The 21,911-nt window shown below is 45.0% G+C and overlaps 1 protein-coding gene across 2 annotated transcripts in view; it reads right to left on the bottom strand.

Annotated features, from left to right (window-relative positions):
- Positions 1-21,911, bottom strand: part of sez6l2 (seizure related 6 homolog (mouse)-like 2) — a 164,252-nt gene that overhangs the window by 56,298 nt on the left and 86,043 nt on the right. For both annotated transcript variants that reach the window (XM_045714905.2, XM_014192147.3), the window contains exons 4-5: positions 393-608; positions 134-267 (exon numbers count right to left, since the gene is read on the bottom strand). In XM_045714905.2, coding sequence (XP_045570861.1) covers positions 134-267; positions 393-608 — 350 coding nt within the window. The remainder of the gene's footprint in view (positions 1-133; positions 268-392; positions 609-21,911) is intronic.

The raw sequence follows: 21,911 nt of genomic DNA, 5'->3' as shown, positions 1-21,911 counted from the left end.
CCAGACTCTTTCCCATACATGCACTTTTCACTTGCTTCTTAAACTCTCATCCCATTGCTTTGTATTTTTGTTGTGTGCAAATAATAAAAAACAAACAATAGTGGTATGATGATGATGACTAACGGTGACTTACCTGAATTTCCACTCCATAACCCAGATACACTGTGATGCTGTAGGTGCACTCCAGAGGAGAGTAAGGGGATGAGGAGAGAGGATCTGGAGACTCCACAATGCCCTCCATCCCAGAGAGACTGGCATTGCACTGCACTGGAGAGAGAAAGTCAGGACACTTGACTGAAAATGCACAAATATCTCAACCTTATGGAAGTAATGCCTATGAAACACTACCATCATCCTAACATGTTAGGCTTGCAATCACACAATGCATTTACCCGGCATGTGCACCGTGGTGATGGTCGTTGTGGTGATCAAAGTGGTTGTCGTCTCCTCCTCTGTGGGTGATGACGTTACAGTTTTCCCTGCTCCTGATAGGCTAACTGGAGGCGATGAGGTCAGGGCCGTGGTTAGCACCCCTGGTAGCATCACAGTGGCTGCAGGCCCAGTCTGCCCAAGCTGTGGTACAGCCTGAGTAGGGTTGGTGGTTGTACCTGCAATCAGGGAAGAGTGTTTAAACCAGAGATTGGCAACTAGCGGCCCGCGGAACCCCTCTTTTGTAGGTGGATCAATTTCCAGAAAGTATTCACACCTCTTTACTTTTTCCACATTTTGTTGTGCTACAGTCTGAAATTAAAATGGAATACATTGAGATATTCACTGGCCTATACACAATACTCCATAATGTCAAAATGGAGGGGGGATTCTACTAAGCTAACATATGGAATTGTTTTAAGATGGTCATACCAAAATCTAAATACTACTACTATAGCCCATTACTACTATAGCCCATAGAAACACTATTTGAATTCTGTACAGGCTTCCTTCTTTTTACTCTGTCACTTAGATGATTATTGCGGAGTAAGTACAAAACATATTCCAAAACATGCATCCTGTTTGCAATAAGGCACTAAAGTAAATATGCCTAAAATGTGACAAAGAAATACATTTTATTTCCTCAATACAAAGTATTATGTTTAGGGAAAATCCAACACATCACTGAGTACCACCCTTCATATTGTTGATGTTAAATCTTGTTAAATCCACCTCAAATCAGTGCAGATGACGGAGAGGACACCGGTTAAAGAAGGATTTTTAAGCCTTGAGACAATTGAGACATGGATTGTGTACAGTATGTGTGCTGTTCAGAGGGTGAATGGGCTAGATTAAAGATTTGAGTGCCTTTGAACTGGGTATGGTAGTAGGTTCTAGGCACACTGGTTTGCATTTGTAATTATTAAGGATCTCCATTCTTCCTGAGGTCCAGCAACATAAGGCATTTACTTACAGTTTAAAATATTGCATGACATTACATTTCATAACACTTCACCATTTACATTTAGTGTGTTCCCTTAGGCCACTACTCCACATTCCCATATATTACAAAAAAACATCCATGTGTATGTGTGTGTAAAGTGTGTGTCTTATCATGTGTACTGTATCAGGAATCAAGGTAAGATCCAAGTGCAGACTGTGTGAAGTAACAATGTTTATTGTAACCACAGTGGCAGGCAAACGACAGGGCAAGGCAGGCAAAGCAGGCAGGTGTCGATAATCCAGAGTAGGAGCAAAGGTACAGGACAGCAGGCAGGCTCAAGGTCAGAGACAGGCAGAGGTAGAGCAAAGGTACAGGACGGCAGGCAGGCTCAGGGACGGGCAGAGTGGTCAGGCGGGCAGGTACAGGGTCGTCTTCCTGGTTTTTGACCCTCTAGACACAGAAAAGGTAGGAAAAGTACGGAGGGTACACAAAATGACCGGCAATACCGCAATACAGACGACTCTGAGTCTCAAGTCTGGTACGCGTTCGGCTGGAGACAGCCTAAACCTACCGAGCTGCATCGGCTCGGGAAGAGGTGAATCGGCAGTCTCCGGAGGCTCTTGGAGAGACTCGGGTAAGCTCGGATCCTCTCGGGGACGTAGACGTCGGGAACTTCCGGAGTTCATCAGCTGCAAGGTGGGATCCCTGAGTGAGCGATTGGGACCACAATCGGACCTCTTCTCCCTCCTACGTGCCCATAGCTGACCATCGATCCGGATGGTTAAAGCGATGAGTGAGTCGAGATCCGTCGGTAGTTCTCGGGCTGCCAGCTCATCCTTTACCTCCTCCGATAATCCGTGCAGGACCGTGTTGAACAGCGCGTCCGTGTTCCAGGTACCCTCTGCTAGCGTGCGGAACTCCACTGCATAGTCTGCCACACTGAGGGTGTCCTGCCGAAGCTGGAGTAACTTCCGGGCAGCCTCTCTCCCGGACACAGGAGCCTCGAAAACTTCTCTACTCAGCCACGAATACCTCCAGACTGAGGCAGGATCAGGAACGGGCAGAGTGGTCAGGGGGCGGGTACAAGGTCAGGACAGGCAAGGGTCAAAAACCATGAGGACGAGAAAAAAGAGTCTAGGAAAAGACAGGAGCTGACAGGACGAACGCTGGTAAGCTTGACGAACTGGCACAGACAGACAGAAACCACAGGTATAAATACCTATAGAGGATAAGTGGGGAAGATGGGCGACACCTGGAGGGGATGGAGATAAGCACAAGGACAGGTGAAACAGATCAGGGCGTGACAGTACTGTATGTGTGTCTCTTCACAGTCTCCGACGTTCCATAAGGTGTATTTGTATCTGTTGTATAAATCAGATTTTACTGCTTGCATCAGTTGCCTGATGTGGAATAGAGTTCCACATAGCCATGGCTCTATGTAGTACTGTGCACCTCCCATAGTCTGTTCTTGACTTGGGGATTGTGAAGAGACCTTTGGTGGCATGTCTTGTGGGGTATACATGGGCGTCCGAGCTATGTGCTAGTAGTTTAAACAGACACCTCGGTGCATTAAGCCAGTCAACACTTCTTACAAAAACAAGTAGTGATGAAGTCAATCTCTCCTCCACTTTGAGCTATGAGAGATTGACCTGCATATTATTAATGTTAGCTCTCCATGTACATTTAAGGGCCAGCCGTGCTGCCCTATTCTGTGCCAATTGTAATTTTCCGAGGTCCCTCTTTGTGGCACCCGATCACACAACTGAACAGTAGTCCAGGTGTGACAAAACTAGGGCCTGTAGGACCTACCTTGTTGATAGTTTTGTTAACAAGGCAGAGCAGGGCTTTATTATGGACAGACTTCTCCCCATTTTAGCTATTGTTGTATCAACATGTTTTGACTATGACAGTTTACAATCCAGGGTTACTCCAATCAGTTTAGTCACCTCAACTTGCTCAATTTCAAGGTTTAGGGTTTAGTGAATGATTTGTCCCAAATACAATACTTTTAGTTTTTGAAATATTTAGGACTGACTTATTCCTTGCCACCATCCTAAAACTAACTGCAGCTCTTTGTTAAGTGTTGCAGCTGATCTTGACCCAACCAACCAGCCATGGAGGTACGTCACTCGCCGTGTAAGTCGAAGAAGATGTCCTCTGAAAACAGGGGTCTCCATGGAGATGTTGAGCCCGGAACTGACACAGACCAGAAACAGCTTTGCCGCCCTGGATCCAGAGGTATCGGCGCCTTCGTCAGTGGTGGCTTCCCAATCAAGATCGGATTCGGAGGTACCTGCGTCTTCGTCCCCGGCTCTGTCTCCATCTCCGGTGGCTTTTACCTCGGGTTCAGATCCTCACCAGACCGTGAGGCTGCCTGAGAGACTGGCCCATTCAACATCACCAGCTGTCATCATAGGCAGCTCTATGGTGAGAAACATCTCGGGCCCCAAGGCAAAAACCCTGTGCTACCCAGGAGCACGACTACAGGACATAACAAGGCTGCTTCCGACTGTTCTACCACAGATGCTGGGAGCTGACACTGTCATAATCCATGTGGGGTCAAACGACAACATGAGGGCTAGCTCAGAACATTTGAAAATGGATCTTAAAGAACTGATTTGAGCACTAAAAGACTCCAAAACATGGCCAATAATTTCAGGTCCAGTACCATCGTTGGGCCGCGGGTGTGAAAGATTCAGCAGACTGCTGGCATTACACATCTGGCTAAAAGACTACTGTAGCTCTGCTGGAGTCACTTTTATTGATAACTTTTGACACCTTCTGGAAACAGCAGATACTCTACAGGAATGACGGAGTCAATCCAAATCATCTTGGCTCCTGGACTCTGTCAATGCATTTCAAGGCTGCGTTGAAACAATGACTGGTAAATGATCCAAGACCAGCTCAGTTAATCCCTACCATTGTGACAATGAGTCGTCATAATGCTGCATCAAATGTACATGATCTTAGGGGCATTGGCAAACACAATGTAAGTAATTTAATTTATGTACCCCTAATTGCACCGAATACATCTGTTTATCCTACAGCTATTGTAAGCAGTAATCACGAGCCTATAAACCAGAGTTACACTGTTAGCACTGAGGTGGTGTGCAATAGTAGGAAGACCACTTTATCCAGCTCACCCTGCACCATCAGCTCCAATGTAAATAACACGAGAAAGTCTACCTCTGATAAGCTTCCCAGTAAAGCATTAAAAACGATCAAGCAACCCAGAAAAGTGCTAAAAATAGCCCATATTAACATATGCTGCCTGATAAACAAGGTCCATTAAGTTAATAACTTGCTTGTAACAGATGAAATTCATATTCTGACTATGTCTGAAACTCACTTAGATAATATCTTTGATGATACAGTGGTAGCAATACATGGTTATAACATCTACCAAAAAGACCGAAATGGCAACGAAGGTGGTGTTGCGGTCTGTATTCAGAACCACATTCCTGTAAAGCTTAGAGACGATCTAATGTTAAATGTTGTTGAAGGAATATGGCTACAGGTTCATCTGCCTCACCTAAAGCCCATTCTTGTTGGAAGCTGCTATAGACCACCAAGTGCTAACAGTCAGTATCTGTATAATATGTGTGAAATGCTTGATAATGTATGTGATATCAACAGAGAAGTATATTTTCTGGGTGATTTAAATATTGCCTGGCTATCATCAAGCTGCCCACTCAGGAAAAAACTTAAAACTGTAACCAGTGCCTGCAACCTGGATCAGGTTGTCAGTCAACCTACCAGGGTAGTTACAAACAGCACAGGAATTAAATCATCATGTATTAATCACATTTTTACTAACGTTGCAGATATTTGCTTTAAAGTAGTATCTAAATCCATAGGATGTAATGATCACAATATAATAGCCATATCTAGGAAAACCAAAGTTCCAAAGGCTTGGCCTAATATAGTGTATAAGAAGTCATACAATAAGTTTTGTAGTGATTCATATGTTGATGATGTAAAGAATATTTGCTGGTCTGTGGCGTTTATTTGAGGAGCAACCAGACGCTGCACTTGACGCATTTATGAAACTACTTATTCCACTTACTAATAAGCACGTATCCATTAAGAAAATGACTGTAAAAACTGTTAAATCCCCTTGGATTGATGAGGAATTGAAAAATGTTACGGTTGAGAGGGATGAGATAAAAGGTATGGCAATTAAGTCTGGCAGCCCAACTGATTGGCAAACGTACTGCAAAATAAGAAATCCTGTGACTAAACTAAATAACCTACACTATGAAACAAAGATAAACTATATAAAGAATGATAGTAAAAAGCTTTGGGGCACCTTAAATGAAATTTTGGGGAAAAAAAGCCAACTCGGCTCTTTCATTTATTGAATCAGATGGTTCATTCATCACAAAGCCCACTGATATTGCCAACTACTTTAATGACTTTTTCATTGACAAGATAAGCAAACTTAGGTATATCATGCCAGCAACAAACGCTAACCCTACACATCCAAGTATATAGAGCCAAATTATGAAAGACAAGAATTGTACTTTTGAATTCCGTAAAGTTAGTGTGGAAGACATGAAAAAATTATTGTTGCCTATCAACAATGACAAGCCACCAGGGTCTGACAATCTAGATGGAAAATTGCTGAGGATAATAGCATACGATATTGCCACTCCTATTTGCCACATCTTCAATTTAAGCCTACGAGAGAGTGTGTGCCCTCAGGCCTGGAGGGAAGCTAAAGTTGTTCCGCTACCCAAGAATAGTAAAGTCCCCTTTACTGGCTCAAATAGCCGACCAATCAGCCTGTTACCAACCCTTAGTAAACTTCTGGAAAAATAGTGTTTGAATAGATACAATGCTATTTCACAGTAAACAAATTGACAACAGAATTTCAGCATGCTTATATGGACGGACACACAGCACTTACACAAATTATTGATGATTGGCTGAGAGAAATTGATGATAAAATTATTGTGGGGGCTGTCTTGTTAGACTTCAGTGCAGCTTTTGACATTATCGATCATAGTCTGCTGCTGGAAAAACATATGTGTTATGACTTTACGCTATATCATGCAAATCATGCAAATAAGCAAAATCATACAAAGATAACTTGTCTGCAGTATATAAGAGGACTAACGGGACTTCACTTCAGACCGGTACTTTATGCATCTAAATTTGACTGTGTCCTCTCCAGCATGCTGATAATAAACAACGATTCATTTAAGATTGACTTTGAATATCCCTGTGTAGAATTTCCATGAAAGCTGGTAACAAGCTGATTGGTTGTCTTTTGGAGACAGTAAAGGGGGCTTTACTATTCTTAGGTAGCGGAATTACTTTTGCTTCCCTCCAGGCCTGAGTGCGCACACTTTTTAGTAGGCTTAGATTGAAAATATGGCAAATAGGAGTGGCAATATCGTCCGCTATTATCCTCAGTCATTTTCCATCCAAGTTGTCAGACCCCGTTGGCTTGTCATGGTTGATAGACAATTATTTTTTCACTTGTTCCACACTCGGATCTTGCATCTAGCTAGCTGCTATCCGAGTGACTATTGGCTAATGTCAGTCCCGGAGCAAACACCAATTATTCCGGAGCTAGCCAGCTGAAGAGTTACATCAGCCACTCCTGGGCTATAATCACCTATCCAGCCAAGTTTTACTGCCGATGCGGAGCCCCACCGGGCCTTCACAACTGGACTACCGGCGTTATCTGCCCGAGGGAGTTATCCAACTGGCCCCTCCATCGCGACGTAACCTGAACGCCCATCTGCTAACTGCGGCCCGCTAATCGTTAGCTGTCTTACCGGCTGCTATCTGAATAGGTCTATCGGACAACTGTAGCTCAGTTGGTAGAGCATGGTGTTTGCAACACCAGGGTTGTGGGTTCGTTTCCCACGGGGGCCCAGCACAGAAAAAAAAATGTGTGAAATGTATGCATTCACTACTGTAAGTCGCTCTGGATAAAAGCGTCTGCTAAATGACAATTTTTAAAAAAAAAAATGTTTAAAAAAATGTATAACTATTTTGCCAATTGGATTGGTCCCCTCTACCACAAAGAACCCCACTAATCTACCAACGGAAACGCACGAGGTGGCTAAAAACAGACCTCAATCTTCTGCCAGCTTGCTACCCATGGCCCGCCTAGCTGAATAATCGTGACCCCAACCAACCTCACTACTCACTGGACCCTTATGATCACTCGGCTAAGCATGCCTCTCCCTAATGTCAATATGCCTTGTCCATTGCTGTTCTGGTTAGTGTTTATTGGCTTATTTCACTGTAGAGCCTCTAGCCCTGCTCATTATACCTTATCCAAACTTTCAGTTCCACCACCCACACATGCGATGACATCACCTGGTTTCAATGATGTTTCTAGAGACAATATCTCTCTCATCATCACTCAATGCCTAGGTTTACCTCCACTGTATTCACATCCTACCACACCTTTATCTGCACATTATGCCTTGAAGCTATTTTATCGCCCCCAGAAACCTGTTCCTTTTACTCTCTGTTCCAGACGTCCAATTCTCATAGCTTTTAGCCGTACCCTTATCCTACTCCTCCTCTGTTCCTCTGGCGATGTAGAGGTGAATCCAGGCCCTGCAGTGCCTAGCTCCACTCCTATTCCCAGGCACTCTCTTTTGATGGCTTCTGTAACCGTAATAGCCTTGGTTTTATGCATGTTAACCTGTTAGGGCTAGGGGGCAGCATTGACACGGCTGGATAAAAAACATACCCGATTTAATCTGGTTACCACTCCTACCCAGTAACTAGAATATGCATATACTTATTACATATGGATAGAAAACACCCTACATTTTCTAAAACTGTTTGAATGGTGTCTGTGAGTATAACAGAACTCAAATGGCAGGTCAAAACCTGAGAGATTCCTTTACAGGAAGTGGCCTGTCTGACCATTTGTTGAACTTCTTTTCCATCTCTATCATTTACTAAGGATCTCTGCTCTAACGTGACACTTCCCACGTCGTCCATAGGCGCTCAGAGCCCGGGAAAAAACAGAATGTCGTCATTCCAGCCCCAGGCTGAAACACATTATCGCCTTTCTCAAGTGGCCGATCAAGGGACACTGGCTTATGCGCGTGACCCCGACCGCCCCCGCCTTTGGGATTTTTTCCTCTGTTTGCCGAAAAGGAGATTCCCTGTCGGAATATTATCGCTTTTCTACGAGAAAAATGTCGTAAAAATTGATTTTAAACAGCGGTTGACATGCTTCGAAGTACGGTAATGGAATACTTAGAATTTTATTGTCACGAATTGCGCCATGCGCGTGACACTTCTTTACTATTTCGGATAGTGTCTGGAACGCACGAACAAAACGCCGCTATTCGGATATAACGATGGATTATTTTGGACCAAACCAACATTTGTTATTGAAGTAGCAGTCCTGGGTGTGTATTCTGACGAAGACAACAAAAGGTAATGAAACTTTTATAATAGTAAATATGATTATGGTGAGTGCTAAACTTGCCGGGTGTCTAAATAGCGAGCCCGTGATGCCTGGGCTATGTACTTAGAATATTGCAAAATGTGCTTTCACCAAAAAGCTATTTTAAAATCGGACATATCGAGTGCATAGAGGAGGTCTGTATCTATAATTCTTAAAATAATTGTTATGCTTTTTGTGAACGTTTATCGTGAGTAATTTAGTAAAATGTTAGCGAATTCCCCGGAAGTGCGGGGGATGCTAGTTCTGAACGTCACATGCTAATGTAAAAAGCTGGTTTTTGATATAAATATGAACTTGATTGAACAAAACATGCATGTATTGTATAACATAATGTCCTAGGGTTGTCATCTGATGAAGATCATCAAAGGTGAGTGCTGCATTTAGCTGTCTTCTGGGTTTTGGTGACATTATATGCTGGCTTGAAAAATGGGTGTCTGATTATTTCTGGCTTGGTACTCTGCTGACATAATCTAATGTTTTGCTTTCGTTGTAAAGCCTTTTTGAAATCGGACAGTGTGGTTAGATTAACGAGAGTCTTGTCTTTAAATGGCTGTAAAATAGTCATGTTTGAGAAATTGAAGTAATAGGATTTTTAAGGTTTTGAAAATCGCGCCACAGGATAGCAGTGGCTGTTACGTAGGTGGGACGAATTCGTCCCGCCTAGCCTAGAGAGGTTAACATTAGAAGCCTCCTCCCTAAGTTTGTTTTATTCACCGCTTTAGCACACTCTGCCAACCCGGATGTCCTAGCCGTGTCTGAATCCTGGTTTAGGAAGACCACCAAAAACCCTGAAATTTCCATCCCTAACTACAACATTTTCAGACAAGATAGAACGGCCAAAGGTGGCGGTGTTGCAATCTACTGCAGAGATAGCCTGCAGAGTTCTGTCCTACTATCCAGGTCTGTACCCAAACAATTTGAACTTCTACTTTTAAAAATCCACCTCTTTAAAAACAAGTCTCTCACCGTTGCCGCTTGCTATAGACCACCCTCTGCCCCCAGCTGTGCTCTGGACACCATATGTGAACTGATTGCCCCCCATCCATCTTCAGAGCTCGTGCTGCTAGGTGACCTAAACTGGGACATGCTTAACACTCCAGCCATCCTACAATCTAAGCTTGATGCCCTCAATCTCACCCAAATTATCAATGAACCTACCAGGTACAACCCAAAATCCGTAAACATGGGCACCCTCACAGATATCATCCTACCAACTTGCCCTCCAAATACACCTCTGCTGTTTTCCACCAAGATCTCAGCGATCACTGCCTCATTGCCTGCATCCATAATGGGTCAGCGGTCAAACGACCTCCACACATCACTGTCAAACGCTTCCTGAAACACTTCAGAGAGCAGGCCTTTCTAATCGACCTGGCCCGGTTGTCCTGGAAGGATATTGACCTCATCCCGTCAGTAGAGGATGCCTGGTTATTTTTTTTAAATGCCTTCCTCTTCATCTTAAATAAGCACACCCTATTCAATAAATTTAGAACCAGGAACAGATATAGCCCTTGGTTCTCTCCAGACCTGACTGCCCTTAACCAACACAAAACCATCCTGTGGCGTTCTGCATTAGCATCGAACAGCCCCCGTGATATGCAACTTTTTAGGGAAGTTAGAAACCAATATACACAGGCAGTTAGAAAAGCGAAGGCTAGCTTTTTCAAGCAGAAATTTGCTTCCTGTAACACAAACTCAAAAAAGTTCTGGGACAATGTAAAGTCCATGGAGAATAAGAGCACCTCCTCCCAGCTGCCCACTGCACTGAGGATAGGAAACTCTGTCACCACCGATAAATCCACTATAATTGAGAATTTCAATAAGCATTTTTCTACGGCTGGCCATGCTTTCCACCTGGCTACTCCTACCCCGGTCAACAGCACTGCACCCCCCACAGCATCTCGCCCAAGCCTTCCCCATTTCTCCTTCTCCCAAATCCAGTCAGCTGATGTTCTGAAAGAGCTGCAAAATCTGTACCCCTTTCAAATCAGCCGGGCTAGACAATCTGGACCCTTTTTTTCTAAAATTATCTGCCGAAATTGTTGCAACCCCTATTACTAGCCTGTTCAACCTCTCTTTCGTGTCGTCTGAGATTCCCAAAGATTGGAAAGCAGCTGCGGTCATCCCCCTCTTCAAAGGGGGGGACACTCTAGACCCAAACTGCTACAGACCTATATCCATCCTACCCTGCCTTTCTAAGGTCTTCGAAAGCCAAGTCAACAAACAGATTACCGACCATTTCGAATCCCACCGTACCTTCTCCGCTATGCAATCTGGTTTCAGAGCTGGTCATGGGTGCACCTCAGCCACGCTCAAGGTCCTAAACGATATCTTAACCGCCATCGATAAGAAGCAATACTGTGCAGCCGGATTCATTGACCTGGCCAAGGCTTTCGACTCTGTCAATCACCACATCCTCATTGGCAGACTCAACAGCCTTGGTTTCTCAAATGATTGCCTCGCCTGGTTCACCAACTACTTATCTGATAGAGTTCAGTGTGTCAAATCGGAGGGCCTGTTGTCCGGACCTCTGGCAGTCTCTATGGGGGTGCCACAGGGTTCAATTCTTGGGCAGACTCTCTTCTCTGTATACATCAATTATGTCGCTCTTGCTGCTGGTGAGTCTCTGGTCCACCTCTACACAGACTACACCTTTCTGTATACTTCTGGCCCTTCTTTGGACACTGTTAACAACCCTCCAGACGAGCTTCAATGCCATACAACTCTCCTTCCGTAGACTCCAACTACTCTTAAATGCAAGTAAAATTAAATGCATGCTCTTCAACCGATCGCTGCCTGCACCTGCCCGCCCGTCCAGCATCACTACTCTGGACGGTTCTGACTTAGAATATGAGGACAACTACAAATACCTAGGTGTCTGGTTAGACTCTAAACTCTCCTTCCAGACTCACATCAAACATCTCCAATCCAAAGTTAAATCTAGAATTGGCTTCCTATTTTGCAATAAAGCATCCGCCACTCATGCTGCCAAACATACCATCGTAAAACTGACCATCCTACCGATCCTCGACTTCGGCGATGTCATTTACAAAATAGCCTCCAATACCCTACTCAATAAATTGGATGTAGTAATTTTATGTCAAAACGCATATCAAATGAGATTTTGTTTCACTACAATGTAAAAACAATTTAAACTGAGCCATGTTGGTTTAAAAAGCTGACTCTTCCAAATGAAAAATGGATCACAGTGCCATCCGTTTTGTCACCAAAGCCCCATATACTACCCACCACTGCGACCTGTACACTCTCGTTGGCTGGCCCTCGCTTCATACTCGTCGCCAAACCCACTGGCTCCAGGTCATCTACAAGACCCTGCTAGGTATAGTCCCCTCTTATCTCAGCTCGCTGGTCAACATAGCAGCACCCACCCGTAGCACGCGCTCCAGCAGGTATATCTCACTTGTCACCCCCAAAGCCAATTCCTCCTTTGGCCGCCTCTCCTTCCAGTTCTCTGCTGCCAATGACTGGAACAAACTACAAAAATCTCTGAAACTGGAAACACTTATCTCCCTCACTATCTTTAAGCACCAGCTGTCAGAGCACCTCACAGATTACTGCACCTGTACATAGTGTCACGGCTGTCAAAAGGATCGGACCAAATTGCAGCGTGTTCGTAGTTCCACATATTTTATTTAACATGAAACTGCATTGCAATACACTAATACTTGAAACACAAAAACAACAAACCGTGACGCAGAGAGAAAACATACTACTCAAAATATAGTCACCCACAAACACAGGTGGGACAAACATCAACATAAATATGACCTCCAATTAGAGGTAACGAGGATCAGCTGCCTCCAATTGGAGATCAACACAAACATAGAAATACAAAACTAGAAACTGAACATAGAAATACAAAAACAGACAAACACCCCCTGACCTACTCTACCATAGAAAATAACAACTTACTATGGTCAGGACGTGACAGTACCCCCCCCAAAGGTGCGGACTCCAACCGCACCTAAAAAAAAAACAACAACAAACCCCCCCACACAACAAACCCCCCCAACAACAAAACACAAAGGGAGGGTAGGGTGGGCGACTAATGTCTATGGCGGCTCATATGCAGTACCCAGAACCTTCTTATCTAGCGCCTCCCCCCATGGAGGTGGCTCGTGTTCGGGACGTAAACCCCCACTCCACCTACTGATCCCTCTGCTTCTTTACCACCTGACCGTGGATCGTCGTCGAAAGAACCGGACTGTAGATCATTGCTAGAGGTTCTGGGCTGTAGGCCGCCGCTGAAGGCTCTGGGCTGCGGACCGCCGCTGAAGGCTCTGGGCTGCGGACCGCCGTTGAAGGCTCTGGGCTGCGGACCGCCGTTGAAGGCTCTGGGCTGCGGAGGGCGGGCGTCGCTGGAGGCTCCGGACTGGGGAACGTCGCTGGAGGCTCCGGACTGGGGAGCGTCGCTGGAGGCTCCGGACTGATGAGCGTCGCTGGAGGCTCCGTACTGATGAGCGTCGCTGGAGACTCTGGACTGAGGAGCGTCACTGGAGGCTCCGGGAAGAGGAGCGTCGCTGGAGGCTCTGGATTGAGGAGCGTTGTTTGAGGCTCCGTACTTGTGAGCGTCGCTGGAGGCTCTGGACTGAGGAGTGTCGCTGGAGGCTCTGGACTGAGGAGCGTCGCTGGAGGCTCCGGACTGAGGAGCGTCGCTGGAGGCTCCGGACTGGGGATGCGCACTGGAGGCCTGATGCGTGGGGCTGGCTTTGGAAGCGCCAGACTAGTAACACGCACCTCAGGGCGAGTGTGGGGAGCAGGAACAGGACACCCTGGACTGGGCAGGCGCACTGGAGGCCTGATGCGTGGGGCTGGCATAGGAGGCGCCAGACTAGTAACATGCACCTCAGGGCGAGTGCGGGGAGCAGGAACAGGATTTACTGGGCCGTGGAGGTGCACTGGAGATCTCGAGAGCGTATAGCTGGCACAACCCGTTCTGGCTGGATGCTCAACCTAGCTCGAATAATGCAGGGCGCAGGCATATATCGCACCGGCCTGTGAGTGCGCCCTGACGACACAGTGCGCATCACCGCATAACACGGTGCTTTCCCCGTCACTCGCTCCCCACGGTAAACACGGGGAGTTGGCTCAGGTCTCCATCCTGACTCTGCCAAACTTCCCGTGTGCCCCCCCAAAATGTCTTGGGGGGATGCCTCTCGTGCTTCCTTCGTTGGGCTAGCTCCTCGTAATGTCGCCGTTCCTCCCTCGCTGTCTCCACCTGCTTCCATGGCAGGGTCTTGTCCCCTGCCATTACCTCCTCCCATGTCCAGGACGTCCTCCATTCTCTCCTTTCCTTGGCCCAGGATCCCTGCTCCTCCTGGGCATGCTGCTTGGTCCTTTTTTGGTGGGTGATTCTGTCACGCGGGTCGTATAAAGGAGACCAAGGTTCGACGTGTGAAGTGTTCATATGTACTTTTAATGAATATACTTAAACAAAAACAACAAAACGACCGACAACAGTTCCGTCAGGTGACATACACTAAACAGAAAACAACTACCCACAAAACTCAGGAAGAAAAACCCCTACTTAAATTTGATCTTCAATCAGGGACAACGAGGATCAGCTGCCTCCAATTAGAGATCAACTCAAACAATCCCAACATAGAAATAGAAAACATAGAACAACCCAAAACACCCCCTGTCACACCCTGACCTACTCTACTATAGAAAATGACATCTTACTAGGATCAGGACGTGACACATAGCCCATCTATAATTAGCCCAAACAACTACCTCTTTCCCTACTGTATTTATTTATTTATTTTGCTCCTTTACACCCCAGTATTTCTACTTTTCACATGAATCCACTGCAAATCTACCATTCCAGTGTTGTACTTGGTATATTGTATTTACTTTGCCACCAGGGCCTATTTATTGCCCTTATCTCACCTCATTTGCTCACATTGTATATAGACTTATTTTTCTACTGTATTATTGACTGTATGTTTCTTTTACTCCATGTGTAACTCTGTGTTGTTGTATGTGTCAAACTGCTTTGCTTTATCTTGGCCAGGTTGCAGTTGTAAATGAGAACTTGTTCTCAACTTGCCTACCTGGTTAAATAAAGGTGAAATAAAAATCAATAAAAAACTCACTTTCTTTCATAATTTAATCAGTTATACTTGGATGTGTAGTGTCAGCATTTGTTGCTGGCATGTCAATGCCTAAATGTACTAATCTTGTCAATGACAAAAATCATTAAAGTAATTGGCAATATCATTGGGTTTTGTGATGAATGTGATGTGATGAATCTGATTCAATGAATGATAGAGCCGAGTTTGCCTTTTTGTCTAAAATGTAATTGAAGATGCTCCAAAGCTTTTTACTATCATTATATAATTTATCTTTGTTTCATAGAATAGTTTCTTCTTTTTATTTGGTTTAGTCACATGATTTCTCAATTTACAGTACATTTGTCAATCGGTTGTGCAGCGAGACTTATTGGCCATTCCTTTTGCCTCATCCCTCTCAACCGTAACAATTTTTCAATTCCTCGTCAATTCAAGGGTATTTAACAGTCTGTACTGTCATTTTCTTAATGGGTGCGTGCTTATTAGTAACTGGAATAAGCAATTTCATAAATGTGTCAAGTGCAGTGTCTGGTTGCTCCTCATTACACACCACAGACAAACAAATATTCTTTACATCAACAACATAAGAATCACTACAAAAGTTATTGTATGACCTCTTATACAGTATCTTAGGCCCAGCCTTTGGAACTTTGGTTCCTAGATATGGTTACTATATTGTGATTACTACATCCAATGGATTTGGATAATTCTTTAAAGCCAATTTCTGCAGCATTAGTAAAAAGATGTGATTAACACATGTGCCCAAATAGATTCTAGAGATATACTACAGACACCCGACCAGGTCCAGATCCCCTTGATTCCCTGGAAAAGGAAACGTAGGCTTCATGGAAAGAGGTGAGGATCAGGAGATGAGTCTGTCCTTGCCTTCCATTCTGCTAGCTAACGTTCAATCGCTGGAAAATAAATGGGATGAACTGAAAGCACGTATATCTGTCACGATTCCCACCGATGGTGGCGCCCCCTCCTGCTCGGGTGGCGCTCGGCGATCGTCGTCACCGGCCTATTAGCTGCCACTGATTCCCTTTTTGTTTTTCCCCTGTTTGTGATTGTGTGCACCTGTTCTGAATGAGGGTGATTAATGGGGCTATTTATATTAGCTGGTCCGCCTTTTCTTTGTGCGGGATTGCGTTTATCTGTTGTATGCTTGTGTACACGTTGGTTGTGTTTTTGCGCTAGTGCGTTGGTTTTGCGCCGACTGTGTTTTTCCCCCTGTGTTTGGGGCACTTTGTTTTGTGTGCGCTCTCATCACTGTTTGGGGTGGCTTGTGTTTTTCGCCATTTGGCCTATTAAAAGCCACTACCCTGTATTCGCTGCTTCCTGCGTTTGATTCCTCACCCACGACGCCCGAGCAGTACAATATCCTACCAACAGCACATTAAAAACTGTAATATCTTATGTTTCACCGAGTCGTGGCTGAACGACGACATTAAGAACATACAGCTGGCGGGTTATACACTCTATCGGCAGGAGAGAACAGCAGCCTCTGGTAAGACATGGGGCTGGGGCCTATGCATATATGTAAACAGCTGGTGCACGATATCTAAGGAAGTCTCAAGATTTGCTCACCTGAGGTAAAGTATCTCATGATAAGCTGTAGACCACACTATCTACCTTGAGGGTTTATCTGTATTTTTCATAGCTGTCTACATACCACCACAGACCGAGGCTGGCACTAAAACTGCACTCAATGAGCTGTATTGCGCCATAAGCAAACAGGAAAACGCTCATCCAGAGGCGGCGCTCCTAGCGGCCGGGGACTTTAATGCAGGGAAACTTAAATCAGTAAATCTGACTATAGTTATATTCTCCTGATTCCTGCTAACAAGCAAATATTTAAGCAGGAAGCAACAGTGACTCGGTCTATAGTGGTCAGATGAAGCAGATGCTAAACTACAGGATTGTTTTGCTAGCACAGACTGGAATATGTTCCGGGATTCTTCCGATGGCATTGAGGAGTACACCACATCAGTCACTGGCTTTATCAATAAGTGCATCGAGGACGTCGTCCCCACAGTGACTGTACGTACATACCCCAACCAGAAGCCATGGATTACAGGTAACATTCACACTGAGCTAAAGGGTAGAGCTGCCACTTTCAAGGAGTGGGACTCTAACCCGGAAACTGTTGCCGGAAGTTCTGGACGAGGCACTGTTACCGGACACTCTGGACGAGGCACTGTCGTCGGAAGCTCGGTACTGGGCTGACGCACTGGAAGCCTGATGCGTGGGGCTGGTAGTGGAGGTACCAGACAGGGGACACGCACCTCAAGGTTAGTGCGAGGAGCGGGAACAGGATGTACTGGACTGGGCTGACGCACTGGAAGCCTGGTGCGTGGGGCTGGCTTAGGGCGCACCAGACTAAGCACACGCACCCCAGGGCTAGTACGAGAAGCAGGAACTGGATACACCGGGCCATGGGTAAGCACTGGAGGTCTGGAGCGCACCTCTTGCACAACCCGTCCTGGCTGGATGGAAATAGCAGCCCTGCACGAGCAGAGTGCTGGTACAGGGCGAACTGGGCTGTGCAGAGGCCTGATGGTTGCTGTGCGTAGAGCAGGCGTCAGGTAGCCTGGGCCTAGGAGGTGCACTGGTGGCCAGATGCGCTGTGCAGGCATCCTCCTTCCAGGCTGGATGCCTACTCTAGCACGGCACTTGCGAGGGGCTGGGATCGCTCGCACCGGACTGTGCGTGCGCATGGGCGAGATCGTGCGCACTACCGCATACTCCGGCGCTCTCCACTCCAAATGCTTCCCATAATAAGCACGGGGAGCTGGCTTAGGGCTCACCCTTGGCCCAGCCAAACTACCCGTGTGCCCCCCCCCAAAAAAATATTCTTGGGGGTGCCTCTCGTGCTTCCCCATCGGCGCGTACAAAGCCTCATACTGCCGCCGCTCGGCCTTCGCTGCCTCCATCTCCTCCGGTGGGTGACGGGATTCCCCAGCCTGGTGCCATGGTCCAGCCCCATCCAGAATTTCCTCCCATGTCCATGATTCCACGAAGCTCTGCTGCTGCTCCTTCCTCCGCTGCTTGGTCCGTTTGAGGTGGGAGATTCTGTCACGGCCGTCGTAATAGATGGACCGAGGCGCAGCGGGTACGTGAATGCACATTTTTATTTATCCAAAACAAACACGAAAAATGATAAACTGACGACAAAACAGTCTTGTAGGCAACACACAGCAATACAATAAACAATATCCCACAATCCCCAAAACAAACAAACTCCTAATTATAGGACCTTCAATCAGAGGCAACGATAACCAGCTGCCTCCAATTGAAGGCCCCAATCCCAAATACTAAACATAGAAATAAACACCCTAGAAACAGACATAGAACAGTACAACATAGAACTAAACCAAAAACCCCGGAAACATAAATAAAACGCCCCTCTAGATAAACACACACTCAAAACCATATAAAACAAATACCCCCTGCCACGTCCTGACCAAACTATAATAACAAATAACCCCTTTACTGGTCAGGACGTGACACCACCCCACTATGTTGCTGCTACTCTGTTATTATCTATGCATAGCCAATTTAACAACTCTATCTACATGCACATAATTACCTAAATTGCCTCGACACCGGTGCCCCCGCAAATTGACACATTGACTCTGTACCGGTACCCCCTGTATATAGCCCCGCTATTGTTATTTACTGCTGCTCTTTAATTATTTGTTATTCTTACCTCTTACTTTTTTTCATGTATTTTCTTAAAACTGCTTTGTTAGTTAAGGGCTTGTAAGTAAGCATATCTCTCATTTGATGATTTCATTCCTGTGCTGTTTGTAACAACCCCGGTAGGTTGACTGATAACCTGAACGAGGTTACAGGCACTAGTTACAGTTTGAAGCTTTTTACTGAGTGGGCAGCTTGATGAAAGCCAGACAATATTTAAAATCACCCAGAAAATATACCTCTGTTAATAACTCATACGTTATCCAGATACTGACTGTTAGCACTTGGTGATCTATAGCAGCTTCCCACCCAAATGGGCTTTAGGTGAGGCAGATGAACCTGTAGCCATCATAGTTGAACTGTATTTAAGGGGCACTCAGATCAAAACTGCCATCGATGCTGCTCTGGCCCCCTTCTCCGCCGTCATGGATGGTGTCCGAGCCGCTGCGGATGAACATGGGCGCCGACTTGACGGCTTTGAACTTGACCTGTATAACTACAGTGACTGCATAGTAGCCCTTGAGAAAACGGTTGCCCGTCTGAGCTCCGGAAACCAAAAGCTGATTGACAAGACAGATGACCTGAAATCCCATTCTCACCATTGCAATCTTTGGGTTGTTGGTATACCAGAGAAACTTTAAGGAGTGGACTCAGTTAAGTTCATGTCAGACTTCTTCGTGGAGGTGCTAGGTCCTGCCATCATTCCATCACCCCCGAAGCTGGACCAAGCCCACCACATTGGCCCCTCCCCAGCGGGAGGAGACGACAACTCCAAGCCTAGAGTGTTTATCGTCCGTTTTCAGTACTACTGTGACAAGGAACGCATCCTCCAGAGGCAAGGCAGAGACCAACTACACTTCTGCGGACACAAGGTGTTCATCTTTCCTGGCCTCAGCTCGAGTGTCACCAAGAAAAGAGCTAAATTCCTCGATGTGAAACGCAACCTTCATGATAAGAACATGAAATTCTCACTCCACTTCCCAGCTCGTCTCCAATTTGAACATGCCGGGGGGAAGCTACAGTTTGACTCCCACGAGGATGCCCAGCGTTGGTTCGACAGTCACTTCTGAGCTGTATCTTGGATCTATGACCTACTCTTTTGCCAGGTAGCATGCATAGCCTAGCCTACCCTCCAAGTCGAAAGTGTGTTTAGATTTTTACGGCAGGGCCTTTTTCCTCCGTTGCCATTCCTTTTCTACTCTGTAGAAACACTATTTAACTATGATAAAAATGACTAATACTGTCTTGTGTGGTTGTTATTGAAGCTACATGTTTGGGAGGTCCTTTTTATTTGGCTAGATGGCTTGCGTAGTAATGCATGGCTACAATTCCAGGCTTTTGCAGAGCTTTCCTTTTTTCGTTTTTTTCATTTAGATACTCACTGAAGGACTTTAAACCACTTTATTACACCGCATTGATCATTTGTACATGTATAGACACTCAGCCCCTTTTCTTTTTTGTAACAGGGTAACATACTGCGGGACACTTATTTGGCCATCCTTAACACACATTGTACGTGTTGCACTGATTGAAGACTCCCTGACTCAGCACCGTTCCGTTTTACTGTTATGGGGTTTTTGTTATCTGTTGACCTACTTTACCGTTTTGTGAATGCCTTTTCAAATATATTTCACTACTCACTACTATGGAGCCTCTCCGCATTTGGATAGGAAGGTTTTCTGTTTATATGCACTGAAGCTGCGCAAACTTCAATCTACTATCTCAATTTGCTAGGGAAGGAGACTTTGGGTTTGGGTGGAAGGGGAGGGTGAGTGACATTCTTTGGTCCTATTTGTATTTTTATCATAATTTTTTGGTGCTTTTTTCATCAGTTTTCTCTTATCTTTGCAAATGCTTGGTCTGTTTTCACACCTTTTTCCTTTCAATATTGTAGATGGCTAACAATGCTAATAATAGTAATATGGGAATAGGCAGGCCTAATCCTATAAAGTTTTTATCTTGGAATAAAAAACTATGAATAATCTTGTCAAGAGGTCTAGGGTCTTCTCCCATTTGAACAGCTAAAAGCAGATTTGGTATTTTTACATGAGACCCATATTCGCATTAAAAATCACTCAAGGCTTCAAAACTCCAGGTTCAGTCAGGTTTTCCATTCAGACTTTAACTCCAAAGCCAGAAGGGTTGCAATTTTGGTTAGTAAAATAATACATTTCTCTACAACTAATGCTATTTTAGACAGTAATGGTAGATATTTAATCATAACTGGCAACATTTGGCACACACCTGTAGTATTGGTCAATGTACACTACTGTTCAAAAGTTTGGGGTCACTTAGAAATGTCCTTGTTTTTGAAAGATAATTTTTTTTTTTGTCCATTAAAATAACATCAAATTGATCAGGAATACAGTGTAGACATTGTTAATGTTGTAAATTAATATTGTAGCTGGAAACGGTTGATTTTTAAAGGAATATCTACATAGGCGTACACAGGCCCATTATCAGCAAGCATCACTCCTGTGTTCCAATGGCACGTTGTGTTAGCTAATCCAAGTTCATCATTTTAAAAGGCTAATTGATTATTAGAAAACCCTTTTGCAATTATGTTAGCACAGCTGAAAACTGTTGTACTGATTAAAGAAGCAATAAAACTGGCCTGGAGCATCTGGAGCATCCGCGGGTTCGATTAGAGGTTCAAAATGGCCAGAAACAAAGACTTTCTTCCGAATCTCAGTCTATTCTTGTTCTAAGAAATGAAGGCAATTCCATGTGAGAAATTGCCAAGAAACTGAAGATCTTGTACAATGCTGTGTACTACTCCCTTCACAGAACAGCGCAAACTGGCTCTAAGCAGAATAGAAAGAGGAGTGGGAGGTCCCGGTGCACAACTGAGCAAGAGGACAAGTACATTAGTGTCTAGTTTGAGAAACAGACGTCTCACAAGTCCTCAACTGGTAGCTTCATTAAATAGTACCCGCAAAGCACCAGTCTCAACGTCAACAGTGAAGAGACGACTCCGGGATGCTGGCCTTCTAGGCAGTTCCTCTGTCCAGTGTCTGTGTTCTTTTGCCAATCTTAATCTTTTATTTTTATTGGCCAGTCTGTGATATGACTTTTTCTTTGCAACTCTGCCTAGAAGGCCAGCATCCCAGAGTCGCCTCTTCACTGTTGACATAATTCTTCTCATTTAAACAAAACTCGGGAAGCTAAACTTGAAGAACTCTCTAAAGCCATCCTTGACTTAGACCACCAATATGCCTTGATGCCATCACCAGGGATATATAAGCAACACTTGAATTTACAATCTGAAATCAATCTCTTGTCCACTAAAGATAAAGAA

Source organism: Salmo salar, chromosome 03 (genome assembly GCF_965601325.2).
Source record: "Salmo salar chromosome 03, fSalSal1, whole genome shotgun sequence".
Classification (NCBI taxonomy): Eukaryota; Metazoa; Chordata; class Actinopteri; order Salmoniformes; family Salmonidae; genus Salmo; species Salmo salar.
This window is presented reverse-complemented; position numbering and strand designations above follow the sequence as displayed.